Source organism: Gracilinanus agilis, chromosome 5, assembly GCF_016433145.1.
Source record: "Gracilinanus agilis isolate LMUSP501 chromosome 5, AgileGrace, whole genome shotgun sequence".
Taxonomy (NCBI): Eukaryota; Metazoa; Chordata; class Mammalia; order Didelphimorphia; family Didelphidae; genus Gracilinanus; species Gracilinanus agilis.
Window position 1 is genome coordinate 271,157,485 of NC_058134.1, and position 26,976 is coordinate 271,184,460.

The following is a 26,976-nucleotide window of genomic DNA, read 5'->3' on the forward strand; positions in this document are numbered from 1 at the left end:
GAGAGAGGGGGCGGGGCTTAACTGAACTGAACTGAACTGAGGCTCTCCCCGACGTTGACGTCGGGCCCTCCTCCGCTGCAACCGCAACCATGGCCAGTTCGGATCCCGTCTTCTCTTACTCGTCCCTGGAGGATGACTTCGACTACGGAACCAGCGTGGCTTCGGCCAGCATCCACATCCGCATGGGTACGTGCGGTAGTCCTCTCCTCCTTCCCCTTCCCCCACCTAATGCCGATGCCCTCCCTCTGTCTACTGTCCTTCCTGTCTACAGCTGGTGTGAATGGGAGTTTGCTAGGTTGTCTACCCGGTTAGACTGGACGGACCTTTCCTATCTTTTTCTTCTGGGCACTTAGCACCCTGCTGGCACGTAGGAGGCGCGTAATGAATCCTAGTTAATTGATTTTTATTCTAGAATGCCCTCCCGACTTTCTTCCTGTCTCAGCTCCAATCCCACCATTTAGGGGGCAGCTCACGGGCTCAGTGCATAGAGCCAGGCCGGGAGACAGAGAGAGCCCTTGAGTTCAAGCACTTTATAGCTGTGTGACCTTGGGCAACCCAGTCACTTAACCCCCATTGCCTAGCCCTTACCGCCTTTCTGCCTTGGAACCAATACACAGAATTGATTCTAAGAAGTTACAGGTTTGGGGGGTGGGGAATGCATCTTGGGGGCAGCTTAAGTAGCTCAGAAAATGGAGCGTCAGACCTAGAGCCGGGAGGTCTTGGATTCAAATTTGCCCTTAGACACTTCCTAACAGGGTGACCCCTGGACAAGTCACTTCACCGCCATTGCCTAGCTTTAGAATTTATACTAGGTTAGAAGGTAAAGGTTTAAAAATAAAACAAAATCCCACTATTTACCGAAAGCCTTATACGACCCCTCCCCTTCATTTTTGTGCCTTCCCTCTGCTGATTATTTCCCATTTGTTTATCGCTTTTATATACATAGTTGTTTGTATGCTGTCTTACCCCATTAGATTATAAGATTCTTGAACACAGGGACCGTCTTTTGCCTCTTTTTTTCGTTCTCAGCCCTTAGCAGTCAATCAGTGAATAAACACTGATGTAGTGCCTACTCTGAACCTGCTGGGAGATTCTCCTGTCCTTAAAGAATTTAGTGCAACTAGGGGAAGAGTCAGGGCCTGCTTAATAAATTTCTGATTTAAGATTTGCAAAACGTTTTACAAATATTCTCATATTTTGTTCTTATGACAAGCCTGGTGAGGTGGGTAGCGGTGTTGTTATTATTCTCATTTTACACATAAGAAAACTTGAGGCAGACAGAAATTGTGTCACTTAGCTAGTATAAGCCTGAGGGCCAGATACGAATGTGGCAATATTCATGCATGCATGTGTGTGTACATATGGATGCATTTATACATAGGTGTTTATTTTTTTTAAAACCTTCACCTTCCGTCTTGGAGTCAATACTGTATATTGGCTTCCATGCAGAAGAGTGGTAAGGGTAGGCAATGGGGGTTAGGTAACATGCCCAGGGTCACATAGCTGGGAAGTATCTGAGGTCAGATTTGAACCCAGGACCTCCCATCTCTCGGCCTGGCTCTCAATCACTGAGCTATCCAGCTGCCCCCTATACATAGGTATTTATAATCTTTATGTAAATATATAGATTCCTATATACCTAGACATGCATTTACATATATATTTGTTTATGTTCATACTGTCTGTGTGACTCTGGGCAAATCACTTTATCCTGTTTCTCAGTTTTTTCATCTATAAGAGAGCGGGAACTAAGAGACTACCCCAGGATCTTTGCCATGAAAATCCTAATTGGGGTCTTCAGAATTGAACACGACTGAAAAATGACTAAACAACAATAACCCAAGTTTCTAAATCCAGGGTGGTTTCTACTACTCTCTCACACCAGGCAGTGTCAGAAGTAGGATTTGAACCCAGATCTTCCACAATGAGGCTGACTGCTATATCACCCTGTCTATCATAGTTAAATTAGTCTCTCAGGTAAGAATTCTTAGTCTTTTTCCCCCCTCTGTTACTTACCACTAGTAACCTAACACAGGTAAATCAGACTTTTGAATGATAGTAATTAAATTGTCCTTTTCCTCAGTTAGGTCAAAGAGTGAGAGACTAACTGCCTTGGGAATAGATTTGAATTGAATTCTAGGAGATGAAGATGGGATTGTTGAAGTCTTTAAATTAAATTTGCTCTGTGGTATATTAGCCAAAGGATCCTAGAGTTTATCCTTAACTGTTCATTTTTTTCATGATAGGGAAAGTTGTGGTCATGAGTAGGAGTCAGTAGTCTATCAGAAAGTACTTGACAGAGGGAGTCTTTCATTGGCTTGTTTTAGTTTTAAAGGTGAAAAGATTTTGGTTTTGGAAGGGAATGAAAAAATTACTGATATGCTTGTATGTTGAATGATTTGAGGACTGGAGGCAAGATCAGGAGGAGAGAAGATAGTGAGGTTTTCTTATAGAATGGGGGGTGGGGGAAGATAGGATTTTAGTGACAGAAAAAACCTTAAAGAACTAGTCTAATCCTTAAGGGACTTGCCCAAGGTTATTGAGTTAGGAGTTGGGGCCAGAATCAGGATTCCAACACAGATCTTTTGGTTCAAAATCAGGGATCTTCCTACTGTATCACAGTGCCATCTCCCTTATGCTATGGATTTGGCCATTGGAAGCTGGAAAGGAGAATTTTTTTTTTTAAACTATTGAGCTCACCGGAGGCAATATGGGACATTGGAAATAGCACAGGCACTGGAATCAGAGGACCAGGAGTCTGTGGAGATTAAAATTTATATGCAAAATACTCCAAGTATTATATTTAATAAGATTTATTAATAATAATGAACATAAAAGAAGCTAAAGCAAAAAAGCCAACTAACTCAGTGGTGCTGGTGAAGAAGAGAGAGAGAGAGGCAGAGCCTCAGAACTTATACAAATGTGACCACGCAAACGTGGACAAAGGGAAAAGCATTCTAGGTAATACAAAAAGGAATTTTGGGTAATGTAGTTTTTAGGGGTTCAAGATATTTCTAACTATACAAGTCAAATGATGCTTCTGATGTTTCTTACCTATGTGAATTCTGAAAAGTTATTTTATCTCCCTGGGCTTCAGTTGCCTCATCTGTAAAATAAGGAGAATTGAGTCAGGTTGGATGGTATCTTAAGTCTTTTCCATATCCAGGGCTATGATCCCTGTTTAAAATTTTCTTGAGGCCTCAAGGGTTGATGTTATCCTGGAACAGAATTAGATACTCTAGGGATACAAAGGAGAGACTATCTTCAGCTGTGCTCTCTTACCCTGTGGTTGGTGTTCTTTTATTGCACAAAAAATATCTCTAGGGCTCCTGGGGAAACAAACAGAGGAAAAAAACATCCAGTCATGGTATTTTTGAACCCCAGGGAGATCTTAGAGATAAGCTAGTTCAACCACATCATTTTACAGTTGAAAAAATTGAGGTTTAGAGAGCTTGAATAACTTGCCTGAGGTCAGAAAGTTAATTAATGGGAGGACTGAGTCTGGATCCTAGGATTTCTATGCTAAGCCAGTGTCAGCTGTTTCTCTAGTGTGGTGGGTAGATTACTTTACATCTCTGGTGAGCCAGTGAATCCCACCTTTCTGTAGGGTCTGTCTATCACCACTGTTGCATTCTGAGGACCCTCTGAGACTTGTTTGCTCCCATGTCATCTTTATTTTGTTCACCAGTAGCTCTCTTCTCTTCTGATTAATTAAGGTAATATATGTAAAGTGCTTTGTGAAATTAGTATTTGGTCAGGTTATCTATTACTTGCCAGCTGTCATCACTTTGAATTCCTCTGTGATTGCCACCATTTATAACTCTGGACAAAGATTCATTCTGCCATCTACTAATCTCTTCCTAATCTCTTCCTTTTGTCTTTTTACCCTGCTTTTGTTTTTGTCAGCTTTTGTGATGAAAGTTTCTTTCTATAATTCTCACCAGCCAATAAGGGCACTCCTTTCTGTCTAGTTAGCAGACCATACCATCATTATCTCAGCAGATTGACAGTGCGGCAAATGTAACTCTTCAAGCCTTTGGTGACTTTCCCTGTTCAAAGGTTCTTTCTGGGCCATCAAGAGATGTCAGAAACATTTGACTCCCATTTAGCTCTGTTCCAGATGCCCATGTAATCCTCATCCTTGTTTTTCTATCAATCCTCAGTAAAGGATCAGCTCTGCTGATGTTGACAGTCTGCCTCTTTGATAACTTTTCTCTTCCTCTCTACTAGGCCTCTTTCCTCCTCTAACTGGTACTATTCTTCAGCAGATATTATCTGCTGTGTGCAAGGAAGGTATTGTAGAAGACAAGTACTTTTCTTTTAAATTGAGAAAATGTGATTGTTAAGGGCAGAGGTGAGATCTAGATGATTAGTGCTATGGGAAAAACAGAGGGAGTGAGATCACTTTTATGAAAAACAGGAACCTCATAATATAATTTTGCTTTTTCCCCCACAGGGAATATAAGATTGCTTTTTATATCTGGTCTTCTATTGACCTTTTGTTTCTGAGTTCTGAGAAAGTAAAGGATAAGGATTAGAGGAGCATAGATGTAGATAAGAAATGTTTAAAATGGGATTGGAACCCAGATCCTCTAACTCCAGAGTCAGTTTCATTCAAGGGAGACCTTTTTTTTTTTAGAAAGTTTTTTTTGGTTTTTTAAAGATTATAATACAAGTGAAGCACTTTGAAATTCATTTCCCTAACATTATCTCTGGAAAATCAATTTCCCAGATACTAGAAAATGCAATTTTTTATTTCAGTTCATCTAGAACAAAAGATTAATAGAAAGGAGTACTCAGTAGCATGGAGAACTGTCAAGAAAAGAGACAAGAAACACAAAAGAAGACCTTATTTCCTGAGGATGCCCGTTAATGGGTCTTCATTATATTATAAGACCATAGAACTTAAGTATATACATCAAGTATACGAGGCCAAAATGTGTTACAAAGTAGAGATATTGTCACATAAAAATTACTTGTCTCATAAATGCCATCTGAACTAAGAATACCAGCAATAATATTAACTAAACATAATTTGCTTGTCACATTAGAATATAGAATGGCCTTTTGGAGATGCTCAGGCTGGTATTGAGTTCTTTCCTTTCAGATTTCCCAGAAATAAGGTGAGGCATTCAGAATTGTGTCATTAACCTTAAGGTCAGGCTCAGATTGGTAGGCCCTCCAACATTTGTTGATGACGGTGTTATTCTCACAGAATATTGCTTTTAAAGTTGTGGATTTACTTAATTCTTCTCCTTATCCTTTGGTTCTCTGCTTAGTTTGCTTTAAGCTATTTGTACTACTGTTTTCTGTTGGGACAAAGCATTGCCATCAGAAAACAGTAAGTAATAGTTATTTTTGTTACTTAAAAGTGAAAACAAAAATCGTTTTTGCCTTTTTAAAAGTATATATAATTCAACATATCACTTTCTAGGCTGTCCTGATTATCTGTACTTTCTTCTGAACTTTTGTTTTCATCTATGCATTTTTTTTAAACCCTTAACTTCTGTGTATTGGCTCCTAGGTGGAAGAATGGTAAGGGTGGGCAATGGGGGTCAAGTGACTTGCCCAGGGTCACACAGTTGGGAAGTGTCTGTTTGAACCTAGGACCTCCCATCTCTAGGCCTGACTCTCAAACCACTGAGCTACCCAGCTGCCCCTTATCTATGCATTTTTAAAAGGGTTTTAGAGACTGACTTTCTTTCTTTCTTTCTTTCTTTCTTTCTTTCTTTCTTTCTTTCTTTCTTTCTTTCTTTCTTTCTTTCTTTCCTTCTTTCTTTCTTTTCTTCTTTCTTTCTTTCTTTCTTTCTTTCTCTCTTTCTCTCTCTCTTTCTTTCTTTCTCCCTCTCTCTCTCTCTCTCTCTCTCTCTCTCTCTCTCTCTCTCTCTTTCTTTCATAGCACTGTTTTTTAGCTTGCTTCTCTCTCTCCCATAAATCTTCTACTTGATCCATAGCAAATAAATAAAGGCATACACAGTCCCTGTAGCAATTAAAAATAGGCTAACCTTGCAAAATAAATCTGCGCCTTTTCCGTGTTCAGTTTTTTTAAACCCTTACCTTATGTCCTAGAATAAATATTATGTATTGGTTCTAAGGCACAAGAGCATTAAGGGGTAGGTAGTTGGGGGTTTAGTGATTTGCCCAGGGTCACACAGCTAGGAAATGTCTGAGGCTAGATTTGAACCCAGGCCTTCCCATCTCTAGGCCTGGCTCTCTATCCATTGTGCTACCTAACTACCCCCCCTTCCCTCTGGTTTTGCACCTTGAATTTACCACTTTTCTGACAAGAGGTAGGGAGCATGCTTCATCTTCAATCCCTTTGGAGAGTATTGCTTTAATCAGTTGTTAAGATTTTCAAAGTTGTATTTCTTTACAATCTTATTACTGTATAAATTATTCCCTAGTTCTGTTCACTTGATTCTATGTCAGTTCATAAGGGTCTTCCAGGTTTCCTTGAAACCTTCCCTTTTGTCTTTTCTTATAGGGAATCATATTCTGTTATTTTCCAATAATTTATATACTTTCATACTTTTATGTATCATTTATAATATTGGTAATTTATGATTCATATAATTTCTATACTTTGACACTTATACACATTTAGATTTATATACTTTCATATAACTTATATTAAATAATACTTTCTATAATTTATTCAGCCATTCCTCAGTTGATAAACAATAAAGAAAGCTGTCAGTTTTCCTCCCTCTTCACTGTTAGAGCTAATTTTGTCAGGATGATTCTTTGTATGGCTGTCAGTAAAATAAGGGCAGGCCAGGTACACTCTACAGAAGACACTTTGCTAAATGAGCTAAAGCTCAAGAAGCCCTAACCCTTCCCCTCCCTCCCAGTTAGGTCTTGTTTGCTGAAAACAAATCAAAGGGGCACAGTTCTGGCATACCAAAAGCTACAAAGCAATGTTAATCATCTTCCTGGATAGACTTGAAAGTTTATAGACTTTTCATATGTTATCTCATTTGTGTGAGGTATCCTAAGGGATGCAAAGCAGCTTCCATTGGTCCTCTCTTTTATAGAAGAAGAAACTGGTACTAGAATCCTGATCCTTTGAATTTGATGTTACGAAAGTGAGCCAGTCTGCTTCAAGGGAACAAAAAAGCTAGAAAAGCCCAGCGGTGGAGGGCTTTTCTCCTCAAACCTCCCCAACCTAAGTCACAGTTACAGTACAGTCAAACATTGGTTATTCAGAGCCCACCCTTTGACTCTTTTGATCGCCCAGCACTGTTCTGGATCCAGTAGGTAAAAAGAAATTCAGCAGTAGACAACAATGGACCCAGCAATCCAGAATTGAAGACATGAAAATTGTACTTATTGGTAACTCTTTGCCTCTGTGATTAGAAGGAAGGGATTCCTGCCAGCTGACAAAATCTTCAAAGACTGGACCTTTTGTTTAGGAAAAAAGTGCCAAAAAACATAAAAGAAACATCAGGACACACGAAGATACAAAAAAATGAAAAAAGGAAGGAAAGAAAAAAGGAGACGAGAGAGTGGAAGCTTAGAGGAAATGTTTGGATAGCAGCCACAAGCTTCATCAAACTGGAGCAGAGCCTATGACCAGCTGTGACCAGCCAAGAACAATTGAGCTCCAGGTCTAGCAGACAGCAAGCCGCACCTACCTGCCTGTTCTGGATGCCATTTGTAAATAATTGGGAAATGATTTTTGTAGGTGAAAATGATGACATTTTTGACTTTCAAAAAGTTTTTTGGAAACTGAAACTTCTTAAAGGTTTATATGTCAATTAGAATCTTGTAATTCATTTTGAAATTCGACATTTGAGCATTTTTAGTTCTGAATTGCCAGATTAATTGGATCAGAACTAGTGAAAATGCATTTGGGAGATTCAGTTTTCTAAAAGAAAATGAAATTTGTTCTTGCTGTTCTATTATGTATGCTTAGAGAAGTAAAAAAATGTTTTTTCCCCCCACAGGTTTTCTTCGGAAAGTCTATAGCATTGTTTTTCTTCAAGTTCTTTTAACTACTGTGACAGCATCGATTTTTATGTACTTTGATAGCATCCAGATATTTGTACATAAAAGGTAAGACGCTGATGACCTTTGACCATTTTTTGACTTCTATTAAGGAAAAGTATAGTCATTAGGAAGTGAAACTATGCTCTATTCCAATTCAAATCCCTTTGGAGAGATAAGCTTTATCTCCTTATACAGTGGAGTTTTTTTCTTTTTTTCAGCCTAATAACATGTTTATTGTTAAAACATTTTACATTGGTAAAAACACAACAATTTAAAAAAATTGAAATTATTTTAAATTAGACACTAAGAAAGATGTTATTTTATAGCTTCTAGTGATTAACTATGAATTCTGGATGAAATGTGAAAGCCACCTAAATATGAGATTAATGCCCAATGCATCATCACAGATTGGAAGTAGAATTTAGCTGCTGATTTGTATATGTTTTCTTCAAAAGGGATTTAGAGGCAGTTAGGTCTTAGGAGACATTTTGTAATAATTTTTTTTAAACCCTTACCTTCCACCTTAAAATCAATACTATGTATCGGTTCCAAGTCAGAAGAGTGGTAAGGGCTAGGCAATGGAGATTAAGTGACTTGCTCAGGGTTATACAGCTAGGAAGTGTCTGAGACCAGTCTTGAACCTAGGACCTCCCCTCTCTAGTCTTGGCTCTCAATCCACTGAGCTACCCAGCTACCCACTATAATAATCTTAAGAATGCATATCGAAATTTGAGTTGTACATCACATCTCACTGAGAATTTTTGCTGCAAAATTAAAATACAGAAAACTTTTTTCTGAAAGGGCTTCTATGGTTTAGAGTTGGAGGGTATCTCAGAAATCATTAATCCAACCCATTTCTGAATAGGATTTATCCAACCAGTTTTTTCCTCTATATTTTGTGAAGATACTTATCATGCACCACAATTTAAAGTACCTTCTAACTCTCTTCTTGGAGGAAGTATTCATGTTGTACATGATGTATTTTTCCACAAAGGGCCTATTCTGGGGACCCTAAAGGACTGGGCTGCCTTCTACAAGTTACTAGGTTCTTCAGGCTCATGACTTGAGTCCCAACCACTATACTTCCTCCTTTGTTAGGGGGCATTAACTAGCACCCCAAGTTCCATTTAACCATTTAACATGGATTAGCTTTTACAAAGAGATGCTTAATTCCAATTATAGCCTAAAACGTCAGTGGACATATCCTCCTCCAAGCCACCTTGGTCCGTGGGAGAGTAGACTCAAAATTTAGCTCAATTTCTATATAATATCGGATGTGCATAAGTACTGATCCAAAAGTGGTAACTTGCCAGAGGAATCCCTATTTCAGCCATTGTTAAGCTCTGGTCCTGAAGGTCACCTCTAAAGGACACACTGCTCAAGACATTGGTGCCATGTTGTATTGGAATACACTCAGGGGAGCACCCCTCTGTCAACCTTGAATGCTCACTAGGCCTCAAGATTCTTTTTCCTTTACCTAGGACAGGAAAGAACAAAGGAAAATGCCAAGGAGCAAAGCTTGTTTCTTGGGGCCACGTACCCTCAGAAGGGGCGATGCCTTAAGGCTTTTCCCTGTATAGATGGACTCTCCCTGGGCACCGTTACACTATCAGACAATGAAGCAAAGCTGGGTGGTGGAATTGACTTGGGCCCTTTAAATGCCTCCTCAGCCAATCAAAGAGCCTCCTCTTCACCATGATTTTAGCTAAACAGCACCAGTTAAAGAATGTCTGAGTGTTCCCATGGCATCTCAAAGGCCCTTACACATAGCATGGTTCTCTGAGAGGAGCTCCTGAGCACTGTCCATGTGGAGAAGATTCTTTAGTCACAGTAGCTAATGAATCTTATTACATTGCAGTGTGGTAAAGAAGTGACTCGTGATTCTTTTTTTTTTTTTTTTTTTGGTCTGGGATTTTATTGATGGCTTTAATTTTCACATTATAGTTGTTTTTCTAGATAAAGCCAAACTTCTCATTTAGCTTTCTAAACCTCCCCCTCTCCCAAAGACTCCCACATTACAGAAGAGGAAAGAAGACTGTGAGTAATAAACCCATAAAGATGGAGATCATTTGAGAGGAAAGAGAACCACATTGGGGTTTATGTGAGACTCAAATCATATCTAAAGCATTTGTAGATGAAACAGGAACAAGGAGGTCAGCGAATAGATGTGGAATATAACAGATCTTATATAATAGGCTTAGCAATATGTTCTCATTGATTAGTAACCACTTCTTTGAACCCAGTGTTTCTTGTGAAAAATGGTATTTTCACTGGAAGATAAATCACATAGCTAGTATATATCTATATAAACTTGAATTTAGGTCTTCTTGACTCCAAAGACAGACTCTAAGTCCACTTTGTCATGCTGTCTTTCCTCAAATATATGTGTATTCATTATGAACCCTTCTCAGTCTCTGGATGCCCTTAAACACAGATGGTCTTTTTAAGACTTTTTTTTTAACATGGTCATTAAACATTTATGATGCCTTATTATGTGCCAAGCACTGTGCTAAATGTTTGTGATGCAAAATGAGGTAAAAGATAGTCCCTTAAGGAGCTTATAACATAATTGAGGAGCTAAGAAGCAAGTAAATATATATAAACTATAGACCAAATTAATAGGAAGTAACTAAAAGAGGGATGGCACTAGGATTAAGAGGGATTGCGAAAGGTTTCCTGTAGAAGATGGATTTGTAGTTGGGATATATGGTGGAGATGAGGGAGAACATTCCAGGCATGAGGGACAGCCAGAGAAAATTGGAATGTCTTTTTCATGGAGCAGCCAGATGGCCATGATCAAGTGGGTCAAAGAGTTTGTGACTCTTGAGTAAGTTGTGAGACTAGAAAGGTAAGAAGGGACAACAAGGTCATGTGGGGCTTTGAATGCTAAAGAGAGCATTTTATATTTGATTCTGGCGGCAAAAGAAAGCTACTGGAATTTATTGAGTGGGAAAAGGCTGCACTTTGGGAACCTTAGTGACTGGGTGGATTGGAGTGGGGAGAGAGTTGAAACAGGCAGACCCGATGGCAGCTGTTGCAATAATCCAGGTGTGAGGTGATGAGAGCTTATGCCAGGGATGTGGCGGTGTATTCAAGAGTTATTATAGAAGTGGAATCAACAGGCCTCGGTAACAGATTAGATAGGATGATTTCTTGATTGCTTTCCAGAGTGATAATGATGTTAGAAGGGGAGGATGGGTTAGGGGGAAGATAATGAATTCCCTTTTGAACATGTTGAGTTTAAGATGTATGAAGGGCACATGGGGATGGGAGATTGGAAGGCAGCAGAGAATTTGGAGCAGAATGGGTAGACTTGAAAATTATCAGTATAGATATAGTAATCCCAAGGGAACTGATGAGATCACTAAGTGAAATTGTATAGAAGGAGAAGAGAAAAGGGCTCAGGACTGAACCTTGAGGGATATCTGGTTACAGAATGTGATCTGGAGGTGGATCTAGCAAAGGAGTCAGAAAAGGAGCAGTCAGATTGGTAGGAAAACTGCAAGAGAGGGGTGCCCTAAAAACCTAGAGAGAAAGTATCAAGGAGCAGAGTGATTAGTAGCATCAAAGACTGCAGGATTTTGCACTAAAGAGATATTTGGTGACTAGAGAGAATGATGGTGGAAATGAGGTCAGAAGCCAGATTGTAATGGAGTGAGAAGAGAGAAAATGGAAGTACCTAATGTACCTAATGTAATGGCTTTTTCAGGGAGTTTAGCCACAAAGGGCAGAAGAGCTATAGGATTATAGTCATTATGGATGAAAGGATCAAATGATAGTTTTTTTCTAGATGGGGGAGATTTGGACATGTTTATAGGTAACAGGAAGTAGACAGGGAGAGATTGAAAGTAAGTGAAAGAGCAAGAATAATGGAGGGGGCAGTCTGTTAGAGGAGACAGGATATATCACAAGACTTTCCCCAGGAGCCTTCCTATTCCCCTCCCAGAGAGCCACCTCATTTTACAAATACTTTATTTTTTAATTTTTTAATTTTAATTTTAATTTTGAATATTTTCCCATAGTTACATGTTTTACTTTATTTTTTAAGAAAAAAAATCAGCAAAACTGATCTATTCAAAAAAAATCCCCCCAAAACCCTTAACTGATCCATTCATTGAAAACCACAAAAATATGTGCAATGTATCACACTAATGGGCCTTCCACCTCTACAAAGGTGGGGTGGAGGTGGGAGTATCTTCTCATATTTCTTCTTTCTAGTAATGCTTGCTTTATAATACACTTTTAATTTAAATTTTTGGTGGTTCTTTCTGTACTTCACTCTGTATCAGTTCATATGGATCTTTCCATTCTTCTCTCTATTCATCTTATTCTGTCATTTCCTACAGTTCCATTATGTTCATTTGCCTGAGTTCATTTAGGCATTCTCCAATCTAGAGGCCAGATGATCTGTTCTTAGGAATTATTTTTGGATGACATAGAAGAGGCCCTGTAATTTTTTTTTAAACCCTTAACGTCTGTGTATATTGGCTTATAGGTGGAAGAGTAGTTAGGTGGGCAATGGGGGTCAAGTGACTTGCTCAGGGTCACACAGCTGGGAAGTGTCTGAGGCCGGATTTGAACCTAGGACCTCCCGTCTCTAGGCCTGACTCTCAATCCACTGAGCTACCCAGCTGCCCCCAGGCCCTGTAATTTGTGAAAGCTGAATGTAACAAGCATAATGACATCTGTGTGATAACCTCACCATTGATAAAGAATACCAGAATATAATGGAGCAAGTAAAATTAGAAAGGAAAAATTAAAGTAAATTGAGTAAAATTAGGAAACAGTTGGCTGAGGGAAAAAAAAATATTTGTGGTAGGTATCTCTAGTAAAGGCCTCATTTCCAAGATTCCCATAAGAATAAGAGCCACTCACCATTGATGAATTATCAAAGAATTTGAATGGGTACTCCTCAGAAGAAGATATCCAAGTTATCAACAGCCACATAAAAATGTTCCAAATTAGTAGAGAAATGTAAATTAAAGCAACTCTTATGTTCCACCTCATATCCAAGAAATTGGCAAAAATGACAAAAAAGAGAAAAATCACAAGTATTGGAAGAGCTTTGGGAAATTAAGTACATTAATGCGTTATTAAGAGATTGTAAATTGGTCCAACCATTTTAGACAGCAGTTGGGGGACTATTCCCCCAAAAGTAAGAAAAGTACATATATCCTTTGACCTAGTGAAAACACTGCAAAACCTGTATCCCAAAATGACTAAAGAAGAAGGAAAAAGATCCATAAATACAAAAAAAATTTATAGTAGCTATTTTTGTGGTGTTAAATCAATTGAGGAAAGTCTGAACAAATTATAGTCTATCTATAAATATAATGGAATATACTATGCCATAAGAAAAAAATGAAAGGGATGAATTCAAAGGAACCTGAGAAGACTTGCATGAACAGTTCATGCAAGAATAGCACTGAAAAGACAGACACCTTTGAAGAACTTGAAAACTGATCAATGTCATGAAGAACTATGATTCCAGAACACTGATTAAGAATGCTAACCCTCTCCTGGCAGTTGATGGTTTCAAGATACAGAGACATAAATTTTCTGACATGGCCAATGTGAGAATTTTTTTTTCTTGGCTACATATTTGTCACAAGGTATTTTTTTGTTTTCTTCCTAAGGAAGTGGGTATAAGAGGAAAACAAAATAAATGCTTATTAATTTAAAAGTCAATTACAATTAAAAGTTATCAAGGGCAAGTCTGACTGAAAAAGGACATAGGTTGGTATTGTATCAAAAATGAAACAGAACATATGGATAGCCCCAAGTGTTGCAGTGTTGTTCATAAATATAGTTAAGACAATAGCAGTAACCAGAGCAAAGTTTCCATTATATGTCACACTGTGGAAGCTTTATGCAGAGATATGGATGAGAATCTTATAGGGTTAGAAAGGTAGGGGCAGCTAGGTAGCACAGTGGATAGAGAATCAGGCCTAGAGTTGGCAAGACATAGTCTAGCCTCAGACACTTCTTAACTGTGTGACCCTGGGCAAGTCACTTAAACCCCATTGCCACTCTTGCCATTCTTTTGTATTAGAATTAAGACAGAAGATAAGGGTTTAAGAAAAAAAGTGCAGAAGGATTGTGATCTGAATTAGTGGAGGGACTAATCACATCTGTGATATCATAAATCCATCAAAAATGAAACATTCAGTATCCTGGGAGCTGTGGGATGAGTTTGCCCAGGTGTCTGCTTTCACCAGCTGAAAAAAGCTTTGACTACATACTTGTGATTTTTTTTTTTTTTTTTAAATAAGGCTCAGGACCCTAGTTTCCAAGAATGTTATTTGTTTTCCTGAATGTATATTTCTATTCTGGTCTAAGGCTGCAAAAGAGTTTTTAGAGGTGGGCTCATATGTCCTATGTCTCTAAAATCATTTAAAGGTCTTATCTTCTAAAATTGTAAGCTAAAATGGGGGCAGGCTTTTGGATTTTTTTTAAGTTATGATGATAAAAAGATTGTTTTCTAAGAAAACATATCATTAAGCATGTTGAATTTGATGTTTTGGGACTCGAGTTTAAAAATACTTGCTTTCTCATTACCTCTGTGACCTTAAGCAAGTCACTCCAACCCTTTAGGCCTCATTTTTTTCATCTGTTTTGGGAAGGTGTGAGAGTTACATGTCCTCCATCCAGCAACTCTAGATCTATGATCCTTTTTTTAAGAGCTTATCATTAGAGTTTAGTAGGTACTTGAACAAAGACTTTGTTAAATTATAGATGTGTTTAATAACCTTTTAATTTGAATTAATTTGATGTAAAATTTCAGTATCTTTAATTTAAAATCTATTCTTTCTTATATCTAGTCCAGCATTGATTTTGATATCTCTCCTTGGATCTTTGGGTTTGATTCTGGCATTGATGCTAAACAGACATAAACATCCACTTAACTTTTATCTGCTCTTTGGATTTGTGAGTATTTTTGAAGCTTTTATTCTTTTGAATAAGTATTTTGATTTATTTTTTAGTTGTCTTCCTTTAGTCTTAATTTTCAAATATATTTTTAGGGGAAAAAATGAATTTTTCAGTCTCTTCTCAGTTCCAGAATTTTGGGGTATTTTAGTAGATTGCTTTAGTTTTTTGTGCTATATTAGAAAGAACACTATCCTGGATATTAGGAGACTGGGCATTGCCACCGATAATATGCAAAACAGAGCATCTTTACTCCTTTGGCCCTGCAGACCTATATGATCTCTCAGATTTCTTTCAGTTATATAAATTTTATAATTTTTTTGAGGGGAGATTGGAAGCCTGGATTTTTCTGGCTGGCCTTTTGGGGGGTCTCCATTTCTCAGTAATTTTTCCTTTTCAAAGATCATTTTGCTGAGATACGGAGTCTTAATTGCTCTTTACAAAAACATGGTTGGAAGGGTGTGTATCTCAAGTGAAAGAAAGCAATCTCTTAAAAATTCATTTTGAGATAATGTCCAAGAAGGAGCACTCTGTAGTTCAAGGTAAAAATTCATACAAAAATATACATTGAGCCCAAAGCCCTGGATTTAGATTCATTTTATTATCTTTTCTTTCTTCTTTTAGACTTAGTTCAAACCTAAGTTAATTTCTCAATTTTTAACTGAATGATAAGTATCTTATCTGTGGGAAGTAGGGTGAGTGGTATGTGGAATGAAATTCGGGGGAGGCTCGCACCCCCAGAAATCACTCTAATGAGTAGATAGGAGACTTGATAAGATTCTGGCAGAGAAAAGTGGCTTTATTCAGAGAAAACAGCAGACAGTGGGGGTGGGACAGTGGAGTAGGTTGGGGAGGAAAAGGGATTCTGCCCACACAAGTGGCTTGCTCAGGGCAAAAATATCTTCTCTTCTTCTAGGTACAATTACATACTTTTATAATAATTCTGATTCAAGATTCTCCTCCTCCCCTCTGTCCAATCCCACAAAAGGAGGGGCTGTGGCGTTTTAAGTCTTGAGCACATGATTTTCAACATTATGTACCCCTAAAGATCCCCATGATCAAGAAAAACCAGTGACTATCATGGGATTCCCAGGCAGGGACCATGATAGTTTTGAAACTCCCTATACTTTCCTTCCTTCAGCTTATCTTATAGTTTGGCTTTCTTCTCAGGGTACAGATAAACTCTTCTCAAGGCTTTTGAAAATAAGTCAGGAAAACTAAAAGTTTTATGGGGGGGGCAGTTTTAGTCTAAAGAATTGTAAAACTAAGGGATCTTGAAAATTGGGTTTACAACAAGCCAAATACTACTCTGAGAATTATACACTGAATCTCGTCCCACACAGTGGCATAGTAGAAAAAGGGAACCAGAAGATGGGTTCATATTTTTCCTTGGAAGTTTTCTCTGTGTGACCTTGGGCAAGTCTTGTAACCTCCCTGGGCATTAATTTTCTCATAAAAATAATATCGAGGGAAGGAAATAAGCATTTCTGTATTGCATGCCAGGCACTGTGCTAATCAGCACATTTACAAATATCTCCCAGGATTGCTGTGAGGATCAAATGAGGTGATATTTGATTATAACTAGGCTAAACTGTCCTTGACATAGTATACTTAAAAACCCATCATGCTATACAAATTTAAGATACTATTAAAAAGTCACCAATTTATACAAAAGTTGTGCTCCCAAATGTAGCCATTTTAAAATTCCAAATTCATTTTCCACTAGAAACAATGGTGTAGTAAAAAAAGGATATTGACTCAGAAATTAGAAGACTTCTATCCCAGAGCTCCTGCTGCTTATTAGCTCTGTGGTCTTGGCTAAGTCATTTCTCTCTACTTCAGGTTCCCCATCTTAAAGATACAATATAAATAAAATAAAATGAAGAGGTTAGACTAAACCAATTACCTCTAATGGCCCTTCCAGCTCTAAGAACATTAGGCCTGAAGTCAGTTACACCTGAGTTTGCACTGCAAACACTTACTAGCTAGTCACTTAACCTTTGTTTGCCTCAGTTTTCTTATCTGTAATATCTCTCATCACAAGGAGCAGTGGAATCATGGATTCCAATCACTGTTTCTCTATTTATTGTTATTGCTGCTGACAAACAGAGGTAACCATCTGTACCATAGCAAAAAATGGCAGTATTATATTTGGTTCCTACTACCTGTACCCAAACAGACTGCACTTGGAGGTCCAAGAGCACCCCCTTTAATAATAGGATGTTCCAAGGCTTGCTGTGGCTACAATTTCTGGCTAGAGCTTTTATGAGTAATATTCTTTACATGAGGTACAATGGCTAATGTCACAAGGAGGTATAGAAAAAAGGAAGCTCTAAATTAAAGGGAAGGAAATAGCAAAGATATGGAAGACAAACAGATTGCCACATTGACCACCCTTTTTTTTTCTGTGGGAATTTCTTTTTCATGTATTTATTGTTCCCCATTTTATGCAAATTGCCTAAAGTTAATTAATGACCCAACTAGAATTAGAATCCAAATCATTTAGTTGGCTGATCTTTCCTTTTCAAGATGATGATATAATACTTATTTCAGGTTCCTCACAACCTAGCTTTAGAATAAACGATACAGAAAGTACTTTAAACTTTTTACTGAACAATATTTCAGCAGACTGGATAAAGTTTGCATGCATTTGTATAATTCATCTCTTTTTATTTTTCATAGACATTTTTGGAATCTCTGACTGTTGCGGCATCTGGTAAGCCATAATTATTCTATGTAGTATGTTGAAGTAATCTTTGCTCTATTAACATGCTCTCTGGTTAAAAAGAGGACTCTTGGCTAAATCTTAGCATTTTGTACATCAAGTGTTTAATAAACACTCACTCAGTAAGGCATAACAACCCAGAATGTAAGGAGGCAGAGGTTAATCATACACTTTGAGCAGCTCATTGGATTTAGCTAGATGCTCTGCAGAATGGAAGGAAATCAGAGGGATCAGAGTACAGCATTTCCTATTGATTTCCACCTCTGTAAAGTGAAGGTCATTCCTCCCTACCCCTTATACTAAGTTAGAAGGCTCTTGGGATGACATACAGCATAAGGATTTGTTTTTTACAGCAAAAAAAAAAAAAAAAAAAAAAGGTGTAATCGCTAACATTTCATGCCAGACTTCACTCATAGTGGCTTGAAGAATAAATTCTATTTTAAGACCATAGAAGTTAGATTAGCAATTCTACCCTTCTTCTGCCCAGGTGTGAATTTTTGGTCCCAGAAAAGGAGGGGTGGGGATAATGAAAGCACTTAGGAGAATACAGGTTTCCTCTGAATCTTCTTGAATTGTTTTTTTTTCATGTTACAAGTGACACACTTCCATTTCACTTCCTTTATGTCTTGTTGACTATGCAAATTAATAGAGAATGAACCAAAAGGTATCACTAAAGGAGGTGGAAGAGCAAACCTGGATAATTAGTCCCTGAGTAACCAAGAATTAACTCTTATATATTCTTTGGCCTCAAACATTTAATTTCATTTTCAAGTATTGCTCATTTATTAAAACATCAGTCCTCGGGGGCAGCTGGGTAGCTCAGTGGAGTGAGAGTCAGGCCTAGAGACAGGAGGTCCTAGGTTCAAACCCGGCCTCAGCCACTTCCTAGCTGTGTGACCCTGGGCAAGTCACTTGACCCCCATTGCCCACCCTTACCAATCTTCCACCTATGAGACAATACACCGAAGTATAAGGGTTTAAAAAAAAAAAAAAACATCAGTCCATAGCCCATATGGTCCCAATGATCTCGTGAGTGCATACTGGTACCTGTCCCAATATGTCTCTGTTCAAGGTGAGGTAAGGAGCCAAGTCATTATTGTGGCTATCATTTGACAAGTCCAAAATGAGAGGGGAAAGCTTTTCTTTTTGTTAAATACAAGCAAGGCCTGTTCCGTAGTTGGTCTATTTTAGGTTCATTGTTCAGTGAACAAATCAATGTTTTTCTTTTACAGTGACGTTCTATGATGTGTATGTTGTTCTCCATGCTTTTATGTTGACGACTGCAGTGTTTCTTGGTTTGACTCTATACACTCTCCAGTCCAAGAGAGATTTCAGCAGATTAGGAGCAGGGTAGGTTTTATCCTCAACTATAAAATACATACTTGCTTTTGTCCTTGTTGCTCTATTAAGCAGTAGTAGGAAACATATTTGAATTTTTTCATACTGAAAGCTCTGGATAGTCTCTACCAGTAGAGAAAAACATTACTAGGGGTATAATCTACTTTTCATTTGGAGAATCAGACCCCATTATTCCAGAGTAGATTGTGACAGAAAATAACATTATAGAATTTGCCATCACCCTACTGACTGGGCATAGATTAGAGCTAAAATGGGTGGAAGTATCTTTGTTCTTTGAAGTTTTCTTTTTCCCTTTTAAGAGGAAAGACAAGAATTGGAGGCCAGGAATGCCTGTTTGCTAGGGGTAATCAGCTTTATTACAAGACTTGATGCAACCATAAGACCAACTGCAGAATTTTTGTTATGGAACAGAAAACAGATTAGTTAATGGAGTTGGTTAGATTTTTAAAAGCAATATTACTTAATCCAACTAATTGTAGAGACATTCCTCAACTTTTATCCTGATCAGTTAATCACCTTCTTTACAAAATGAAACAAAACCCATTTCATTAGTTTTTCTTATGTTTCATCATCATTTAGAACAATAGTCTTTTATGAGCCTAACTCAGTTTATGGTAATGCATTTTTTTCTGCTTGCATCACTCATGGTTCAGTACTTTCTCCAACTGGGCGGATGGGTGTTTCCCAACATTGACTTTATTGGGAAAGCTGCTTAAGTGGTTTTCATTTCAGTGGAGTTTGATTTGATTCTTATCTAAAGTACCCCCTTGTACTTTGCCTGGCAATCACCCCCATTTGGCAACCTTACCTTCCTTTGTATCTTAACCCTCTGAACTGTGAACTAAGACTATTGACTTTCCCTCTTCACAATAACTGTTTCAGACTTTATTTTGCCAGCTCCACTGAGGTTCTCCCTTCATACTTACTGAGAGAACCAAGATCATTTCTCAAGATTTCCTTTTTTCCTCCACTTTCTCATCTCACAATCCCTTGACACCATTTCTCACCATTTCCTCTTTTCTTTAAGGCTCTGAGGAAGAGTTAGCCCCTCTACCAAAGGCAACCCCTCCTTGGGTTCCTTCAGGACCCTTTTTTCCTGTCTGATCCAGCCAATTGCCCCTGCTATCTGATGGTTCTTCTCTAATCTTCAGCCTCTAATTTCTAATTCTTTCCCTAGTTAAAAAAAAAAAAAAGCACTGCTGTAAATAGCAGTAATTTCCCAGAGTGACCGTGAGGATAACAAGAGATATGTCTACAGCTCCTCAGAAACCTTAAAGGGTTATGTGAATGCTGTTGTTATTGTTATTACCTCTCTCCAGCCTGAGTCTCTCACTCCATCCGAGTTCCATTCTTGTGAGCTTCTGATTGAACATTGGTTGCCCCATAGGTGACTCATATTTACAAAGTAGAACAGAGCTTTCCCCACCAATCCCACCTTCTACTGAACTTCTGCTAACTGTCCAGGTCACCTTCTAGTCTCCTTCGTTCACACAGACACAGCATTGATGGGAAAAAGGGACCTAAACCTAGGGTTTAATGGAGGAAGACACATGTAGTGACCATCCTTATTCCTCTGGCCCTGCTGGGCCTCAAAGTCTTTTCTCTTCTGCAGTTTTCAGGGAACTCCTCTGCCCCCATCTCCCCCAAATCCCTTGGTCCTTGCTTAGCAGTCCATAACTTCTCCTCTTTGTTGCCAGAGGCCATACATCTTAAAGCTGCCTCCATCTTCAGTATCCTTGCAAGTAGCAGATACTTAATAAACATTTATGGAATACAAATACACATTTTTAATGCTGATGTAGGAATATAATTTTATATATTCTTAAGTGATTCTTTTTTAGAAATCAATTATTTTTAAAATATGACTACTGAATCCTGAGGAAAATGGATCCTTTCAGTAGAAATCATACTTCATCTGTCATAGCATGAGCAATCTGGAAATATGTATTGCATGAAAGCACTGGTTTAACCTATGTCAGTCTATTTACCACCCTGGGGAGGGAGGGGAGGGAGGGAGGGAGAGAATCTGAATTGTAAAATGTCAGAAAACAATTGTTAAAAATGGTTTCTACAAGTAATAAAAAATCATACTTTGAAAATATAATCTAACTTATCAATGCTTTTATTTTTATAGGCTCTTCGCTTTTTTGTTTATTTTGTTCTTGTCAGGATTCTTGAGGGTAAGTTTTTTTAGAACAGTAAGTCTAAAAATAATTTCTTAAGTCATTACAAGTTAATCTTAAGCATCAAAGTATATTAATAAAAATAACACATATTACTTATGATAAGGTAGAATACTTCAGTAATTAATAATGCTATAGACCTCATGTTGACCATTACTATAACTATATAACTGATTTAATTATAAGAAAATAATCTGAGTGATAAATTAGTATGAACTATGCTAGCTATTAAAATATTAGAAAGTGTTATGCCCAAGTATTAAAATCTCATTTGATAGAGTGTGCTAAGTGCCTTTTGTAAAGGTTAAAAATTAAAGGGTTAAGGGGAAAGGAAGAGCATGAATCATGTAACCATGTTAAAAATGAATATTAATAAATGTTTGAAAAAAAAAAGGGTTAGACTAAATTTATAAGACTGTGGTTGCTGAAATTATTACTCAAGTCAGAATGACTTTTTATGGTAGTTTATTTACAAAATGGAAAAAGTGAAAGTAGGGAAAGAGAAAGAGAGAGAGTGTAAGATTGAGAGTGTGCGTGAGAGAGTGAGTGAGAGTAGTGTGAGTGTGTATGTGTATTCCAGCCCTGTCAGAACCAGGCAGGGCTTCAGAGGCCCAGGAAAAGGGGATGAGAGACCTCTCCAGAGGCTAGTACCTCCAGAAATCCAGGAAAGGGAGTCAGCCTTTTCACTCATCCATATGGTAGTCCTAAGGGAAGATCCAAGAACAATCTGAGGTCCCAAGCCAGAGCTCCTCCAAAGTCAAGTTCATAGCAGACAAAGCTGGTCACAGGAAGTTATCACCATTTTTAAAGACAATTCTTTGCATCACATCTTGTGCCTTCCTTCCACTTATACGTGGACCAATTGCACCCTAGCTTTGCTTCAGACTGCCCAGAGGGCAGGCAGTCATTTTTGATGTATCCCTCACTAGCACATGTGGGTCATAGACTTCCCCCTTGCCCCCCTCTTAAGGATTAAGTGGGGGTGTATACATTCCAGATGGCTAAAATCTAAATAGGCAGGGGAGAGTTAATCCCATCTTCACACTTTCTGTATAGAAGAAGCTGGCAGGTCTGGAGTCAGAATGTCTGCTGTTCAAATCTAGCTTCATACACTGGCTTTTGTGAAAGTCACATCACCTCTGTCTGCCCGTGTCCTCCTCTGTCAGTTGGAGTTAATGACAGATTTTACCTTGAAGGGCTATTTTAAGGATAAAATGTGACGGTGTTCATAAAGTACTTTGTAAGCATTAAAGCTTTGGTTAAAGGCCACCAGGATCTATTTTGGATGACAGGCCTGGATTTTCTCACTCTTATGGTCTGCATAATAAAAGGATAATTTTAAAAAAGGTGTGGGAGGGGTGCAGCTGGGTGGCTCAGTGGATAAGGACTCCAGGCCTGGAGTTGGGAGAACCTGGGTTCAAATCTAGTCTGAGACACTTTTTATCTGTGTGACCCTGGACAAGTCACTTAAATCCCAATTGCCTAGCCCTTCTGTCTTAGAATTGTTACTGTGACAGAAAGTAAGGGTTCAAAAAACATTAAATTATCATTTTTTATTTTCTGTAAAAAATAAATGCAGTTAATATAATGATACCAGGATTGTCTGAAAGTAAAGATGCAACTGGGTGAGTTACAGGTTTTCTTGTCCTTTCCCCTAACTTGTCCTTAAAAAAGACACAGCACCCCTGGTGAACCGCAGGCAAGACTAGAATGAAAAGGGCAGCCCTGTAAGCCAAATTCTGAGTCAAAGAAGGACTTGGAGGGCTGATGAATGAAACACCTGGCTGGGCAGGCCTGTGGCAGGCCTAGGGAGAGCTGTGGCCTCCTCTGCCTTTCCCTTGATTGTTTTTCTTCCCTGTCCAGGGAGGAATGGGAAAGTTTTTCCCAGAGAAGCAATTATCATAAAAAAGAAAAGGAGATAAAGATAAAAAAAAGCTTTCAGCTCAGAAAGAACAATCATGCCCATTTGGGGCACCTTCTGTTCAGGCCCCAGAATCCCCAGCTGGAGAAGGCCTTTCCATGGGCCTAGCTGGGACGGAGTGGGGGCCCAAACTATGCAGGCCCACGCTGTGTGGGGAGGCCCAGGCAGGCTGGGACTCTTCTTGGCAGCGCCCTCTGCTGGCCGTCATTGCTCTCACTGAGTTCCCTGTGGAGTGGAATCCAGCTTGTTGGGTTTGCCCCCTTCTCGTAGCCCTGAAATCTCTTTCTGAGGGGCTTGACGTGGGTTTTCTCACTAAGCACAGGAGAGATCTCCACGCTCCACTTCTCATCCTTGTTCTTTCCCACAAAGCCCCTGGCAACCCCGGGGGGGTGGGGTGGGAGGGCTTTTCTCTGCCGCTCTTCCTGCATGGACTTTGCAGGCCCTCCTTCATTTTGTTTCTACCCTCACCTTTGCCCCATGCTTGAAAGAAGCATTTCCTTATTTGGCCTCCCAGGATTTTCCCCCCTTTGCCTCCGCAGGGCATTGATCTGGCAACTAGTCTTATTTTCCTGGAGGTCTCAGTGGATCTGGCCTTGACTTATTCCTTCTCTACCTTGTTGGTTTGCTTTATTCATTAGCTCATTGTTGAACCTTATTCTACCCTTTTTTTTAACCCTTGATGTTTGTCTAAGAATCCATACTAAGTATCAGTTCCAAGGCAGATGAGTGGTAAGGGCTAGGCAGTGGAGGTTAAGTGACTTGTCCAGGGTCTCACAGCTAGGATGTATCTGAGATTAGACTTGAACCCAGGACCTTCCCTCTCTAGTTCTGGCTCAGTAGCCACTAAGCCACCTAGCTGCCCCTCCTTTTATCTCTCTTGACCACTCTGAAAGGGTCAATTCATCCAATTCCCATCTTTCAGAGAAGATGAAACCTTCTCTGATCAAACTAGCACTAAACCTATATTGTTCTTGGCTCAAATCTCCTTTAAAAGCACTTGCCACACACTGTCTTATAGTATGATTGTTTATATCTCCGTTTTCCCTACTAGATTTTAAGTTTTTTGAGAGTAGAAATTAGATCTCATTTATCTTTGTATTATCTACCTCCAAAACTCTTAGCATAGGACTTTTTAAAGTGTAGATGCTCAGTCTATATTTTTTAAATAAATGGGGGAATGAATTAGTAGAATCATAGAAAATGAGGAATACTAACATCTTTTAAGAAATCTCAATTGAATGGGATTGTCAGCTTTCAAAGGAGATAATTTCGGATTCAAAAATAAAATAATGAATTTTGGAAAAGTTTTCAAATATCTTATATTGGTTCAGAGGTGACTCTGGATTCTTGAACACAAGACTGGAAAGGCTTCAGGGGCTTTATTGAAACAGGCCTATTGTCAGAGGACCAGCTAAGCTGAGTCAGAGGGGATCATTGCTATAGGGCGTTTGCAAGGTGGTGAGTTTATTAATTGGAGCTCATCGCAGAGGCCACTATGATTGGCATCTATGGAAAGGAGTAGCCACCGAGACAAAATTATAGACTCTTAGAATAATGAAATAAATACTCTTGTGAGATTGCTATAGAATTCTAGGTGGCTTTGTCAAATCTTAATTGTCACGTGGGGCAGCTGGGTAGCTCAGTGGATTGAGAGTCAGGCCTAGAGACGGGAGGTCCTAGGTTCAAATCCAGCCTCAGACACTTCCCAGCTGTGTGACCCTGGGCAAGTCACTTGACCCCCATTGCCCACCCTTACCACTCTTCTACCAAGGAGCCAATACACAGAAGTTAAGGGTTTAAAAAAAAAATCTTAATCGTTCCCCCTAAGTTAATTGTAAATGTTACTTTATACTATTATACAATTACTCATTGTGGTATAATATAAAGTAAGGCATTTAGAATACTTGATTCCATATTTGGAATTTGTGTGCTTTTAACATTTTGGTTTTACAATCACTCTACTAGTGATTATTAAAAAATAACTCCTAATTATAGCAGGTAGGTCAAGGTCTCCTGGAAAATATTTTTCTCAAATATTAACCTACATATATTTTCTTAATCTATAGTTCTTCTATGATAATGAATTAGTGGAGGTAATCTTTTCTGCGATGGGAGCTCTTCTGTTCTGTGGATTCATCATTTATGATACTCATCTTCTGATGCACAAACTATCCCCTGAAGAGTATATATTGGCTGCCATCAACCTCTACTTGGATGTCATCAATCTGTTCCTGCACCTATTGCGTTTATTAGAAGAATTTAATAAAAAATGATTGAGGACAATAAAATGTTGGATTAAATAATGAGACTTGGGATGTAAATTGTTAAAAAATTATTTTGATCTCTAATTACTCAATACTTGTGAGATTGAAGCTTTACTATTTTTTTACAACTTCCTGCTACCAAAATTTTAATTTAGAACTCAAGAATAATGTTTCATATTGCTCTCCAAATGATTTTGGATCCTTCAAAATGTTTAAACTTAACCATTAACAATATTTGCTCTTTGTAAGACTAGAATTGGGTATTGCATCCAAGGTAATTATTAATTTTTTTGTTACCTTTGATTTCAGTAATGAGACATTAAAAATCTTACTGTCTTATATTTTCCTTTTCTAAATTTGCCAGAGGTTGGTAATTTGCAATTCAGAATTGCTTCATGAATATATAATATAAAATTAAGGTTTTCTTTGCATAGTGATTTTATATTTTTCCTTAAATACTTGGCTGAAAGTATTCATTTGATTTGTATTCTGAAGGCTTTCACTCCATGATTATTTTAAATAGTTGTAAATCCATTTGTACTAAAATATGTTCATCTTAATCAGAAAGAAAATATCTAATTGAGCATTTTGAAGCCCTGCAACTGACATTTTCAAAATTATTCAATATTGTAATAAAAAGACCATCCTTAATGCGGTTTTAAATTCACATGTATTCCAAGTATTACAAAAGATCTGTTTTAAGGTAAGATATGAAGTCTAAAATTGAAAGATATTTAAATGTATAGGCTAAACTTTAAATTTAGAATGTGCTCCTGTATTTAGGCTGGGCATAGGATATTAACCTATATTTCAAAATGTAGGCAGAAAAATGTACTTTGTGGTTTCATTTGGGAATGCTAGGCATGCCCATTGCAGCGAGCTAACGCAGAGTCTCAACAGGGTTGTGTGGCGGGAAGAGCACAGGACTGGGAGTTAGAAAGCGCAGTTCCTAGTCCTGGCTGCTGCTTACTGTCAACGAGGCCTTGATGGGGTCCTTTAACTTTCAGGGCCTCCACTTCGTCAGCTCTGAAGTCGGGGTTTTTAAGCCATGGATTTAATGAGCTTTATAATGTTGATCATTTATTATGAAGGGTTTTATTAAGAAGCAGATTAAATACGCCCTAATGTTTAGGTATAGAAGCCTCCATGGGCTTCCTGGATGCTGCTCGTGGTGACATGGTGTGAAGGTGGTGGCGGCTAGTGGCTGGCTTGAGTTGGGAGTTCTAAATCCTAGGAGGTGTCCAGACTTGTTGAGCACCAGCAGGGTGAGCATCTGGGAATGGGGCCACCAGACCCCCAGGCTGCAGAAGGAGCCCAGGGGGATAGCTTGAGTAATTTTGGTCAAAGGTGGAGGCTGGCAAACAGGACGTGGTGCCTGGAAAAGAACCAGGAAGAGATGTGAATGGTGACCCATCAGGTTTGTGAGATACTTTTGCAATTTGCAAAGAGCTTTCCCACAGAGAGCACCAAATCATTTTCCAGGAACATTGATAAAGAGTACTTTATCTGAAAAGGTGACTTTAAATACATATTAATATTGTAGTTATTTTAATAAAAGAGATGTGTTTTTACTAATATACAAGTAATCTTGGCATGTGTTAATTATCT

General features: G+C 38.4%; 1 protein-coding gene across 1 annotated transcript; it reads left to right on the plus strand.

Annotated features, from left to right (window-relative positions):
* The first annotated feature begins 54 nt into the window (after positions 1-54).
* On the plus strand, positions 55-26,947 carry TMBIM4 (transmembrane BAX inhibitor motif containing 4). Its single transcript, XM_044677535.1, has 7 exons — positions 55-186; positions 7,947-8,055; positions 14,811-14,916; positions 17,599-17,632; positions 18,874-18,991; positions 21,135-21,180; positions 25,171-26,947. Exons 1-7 carry the CDS (start codon positions 90-92, stop codon positions 25,375-25,377), a joined length of 717 nt encoding a protein of 238 aa, XP_044533470.1. The 5' UTR covers positions 55-89; the 3' UTR covers positions 25,378-26,947.
* Positions 26,948-26,976: the final 29 nt, after the last annotated feature.

What these genes read in the sequence shown, in the direction of transcription:
- TMBIM4 (XM_044677535.1), top strand. Translation starts at nt 90, where the DNA reads ATGGCCAGTTCGGATCCCGTCTTCTCTTACTCGTCCCTGGAGGATGAC. An exon ending in CAGATATTTGTACATAAAAG is followed by an intron (nt 8,056 to 14,810) that starts GTAAGACGCTGA and finishes TCTTATATCTAG; the next exon opens with TCCAGCATTGATTTTGATAT. An exon ending in TCTTGTCAGGATTCTTGAGG is followed by an intron (nt 21,181 to 25,170) that starts GTAAGTTTTTTT and finishes CTTAATCTATAG; the next exon opens with TTCTTCTATGATAATGAATT.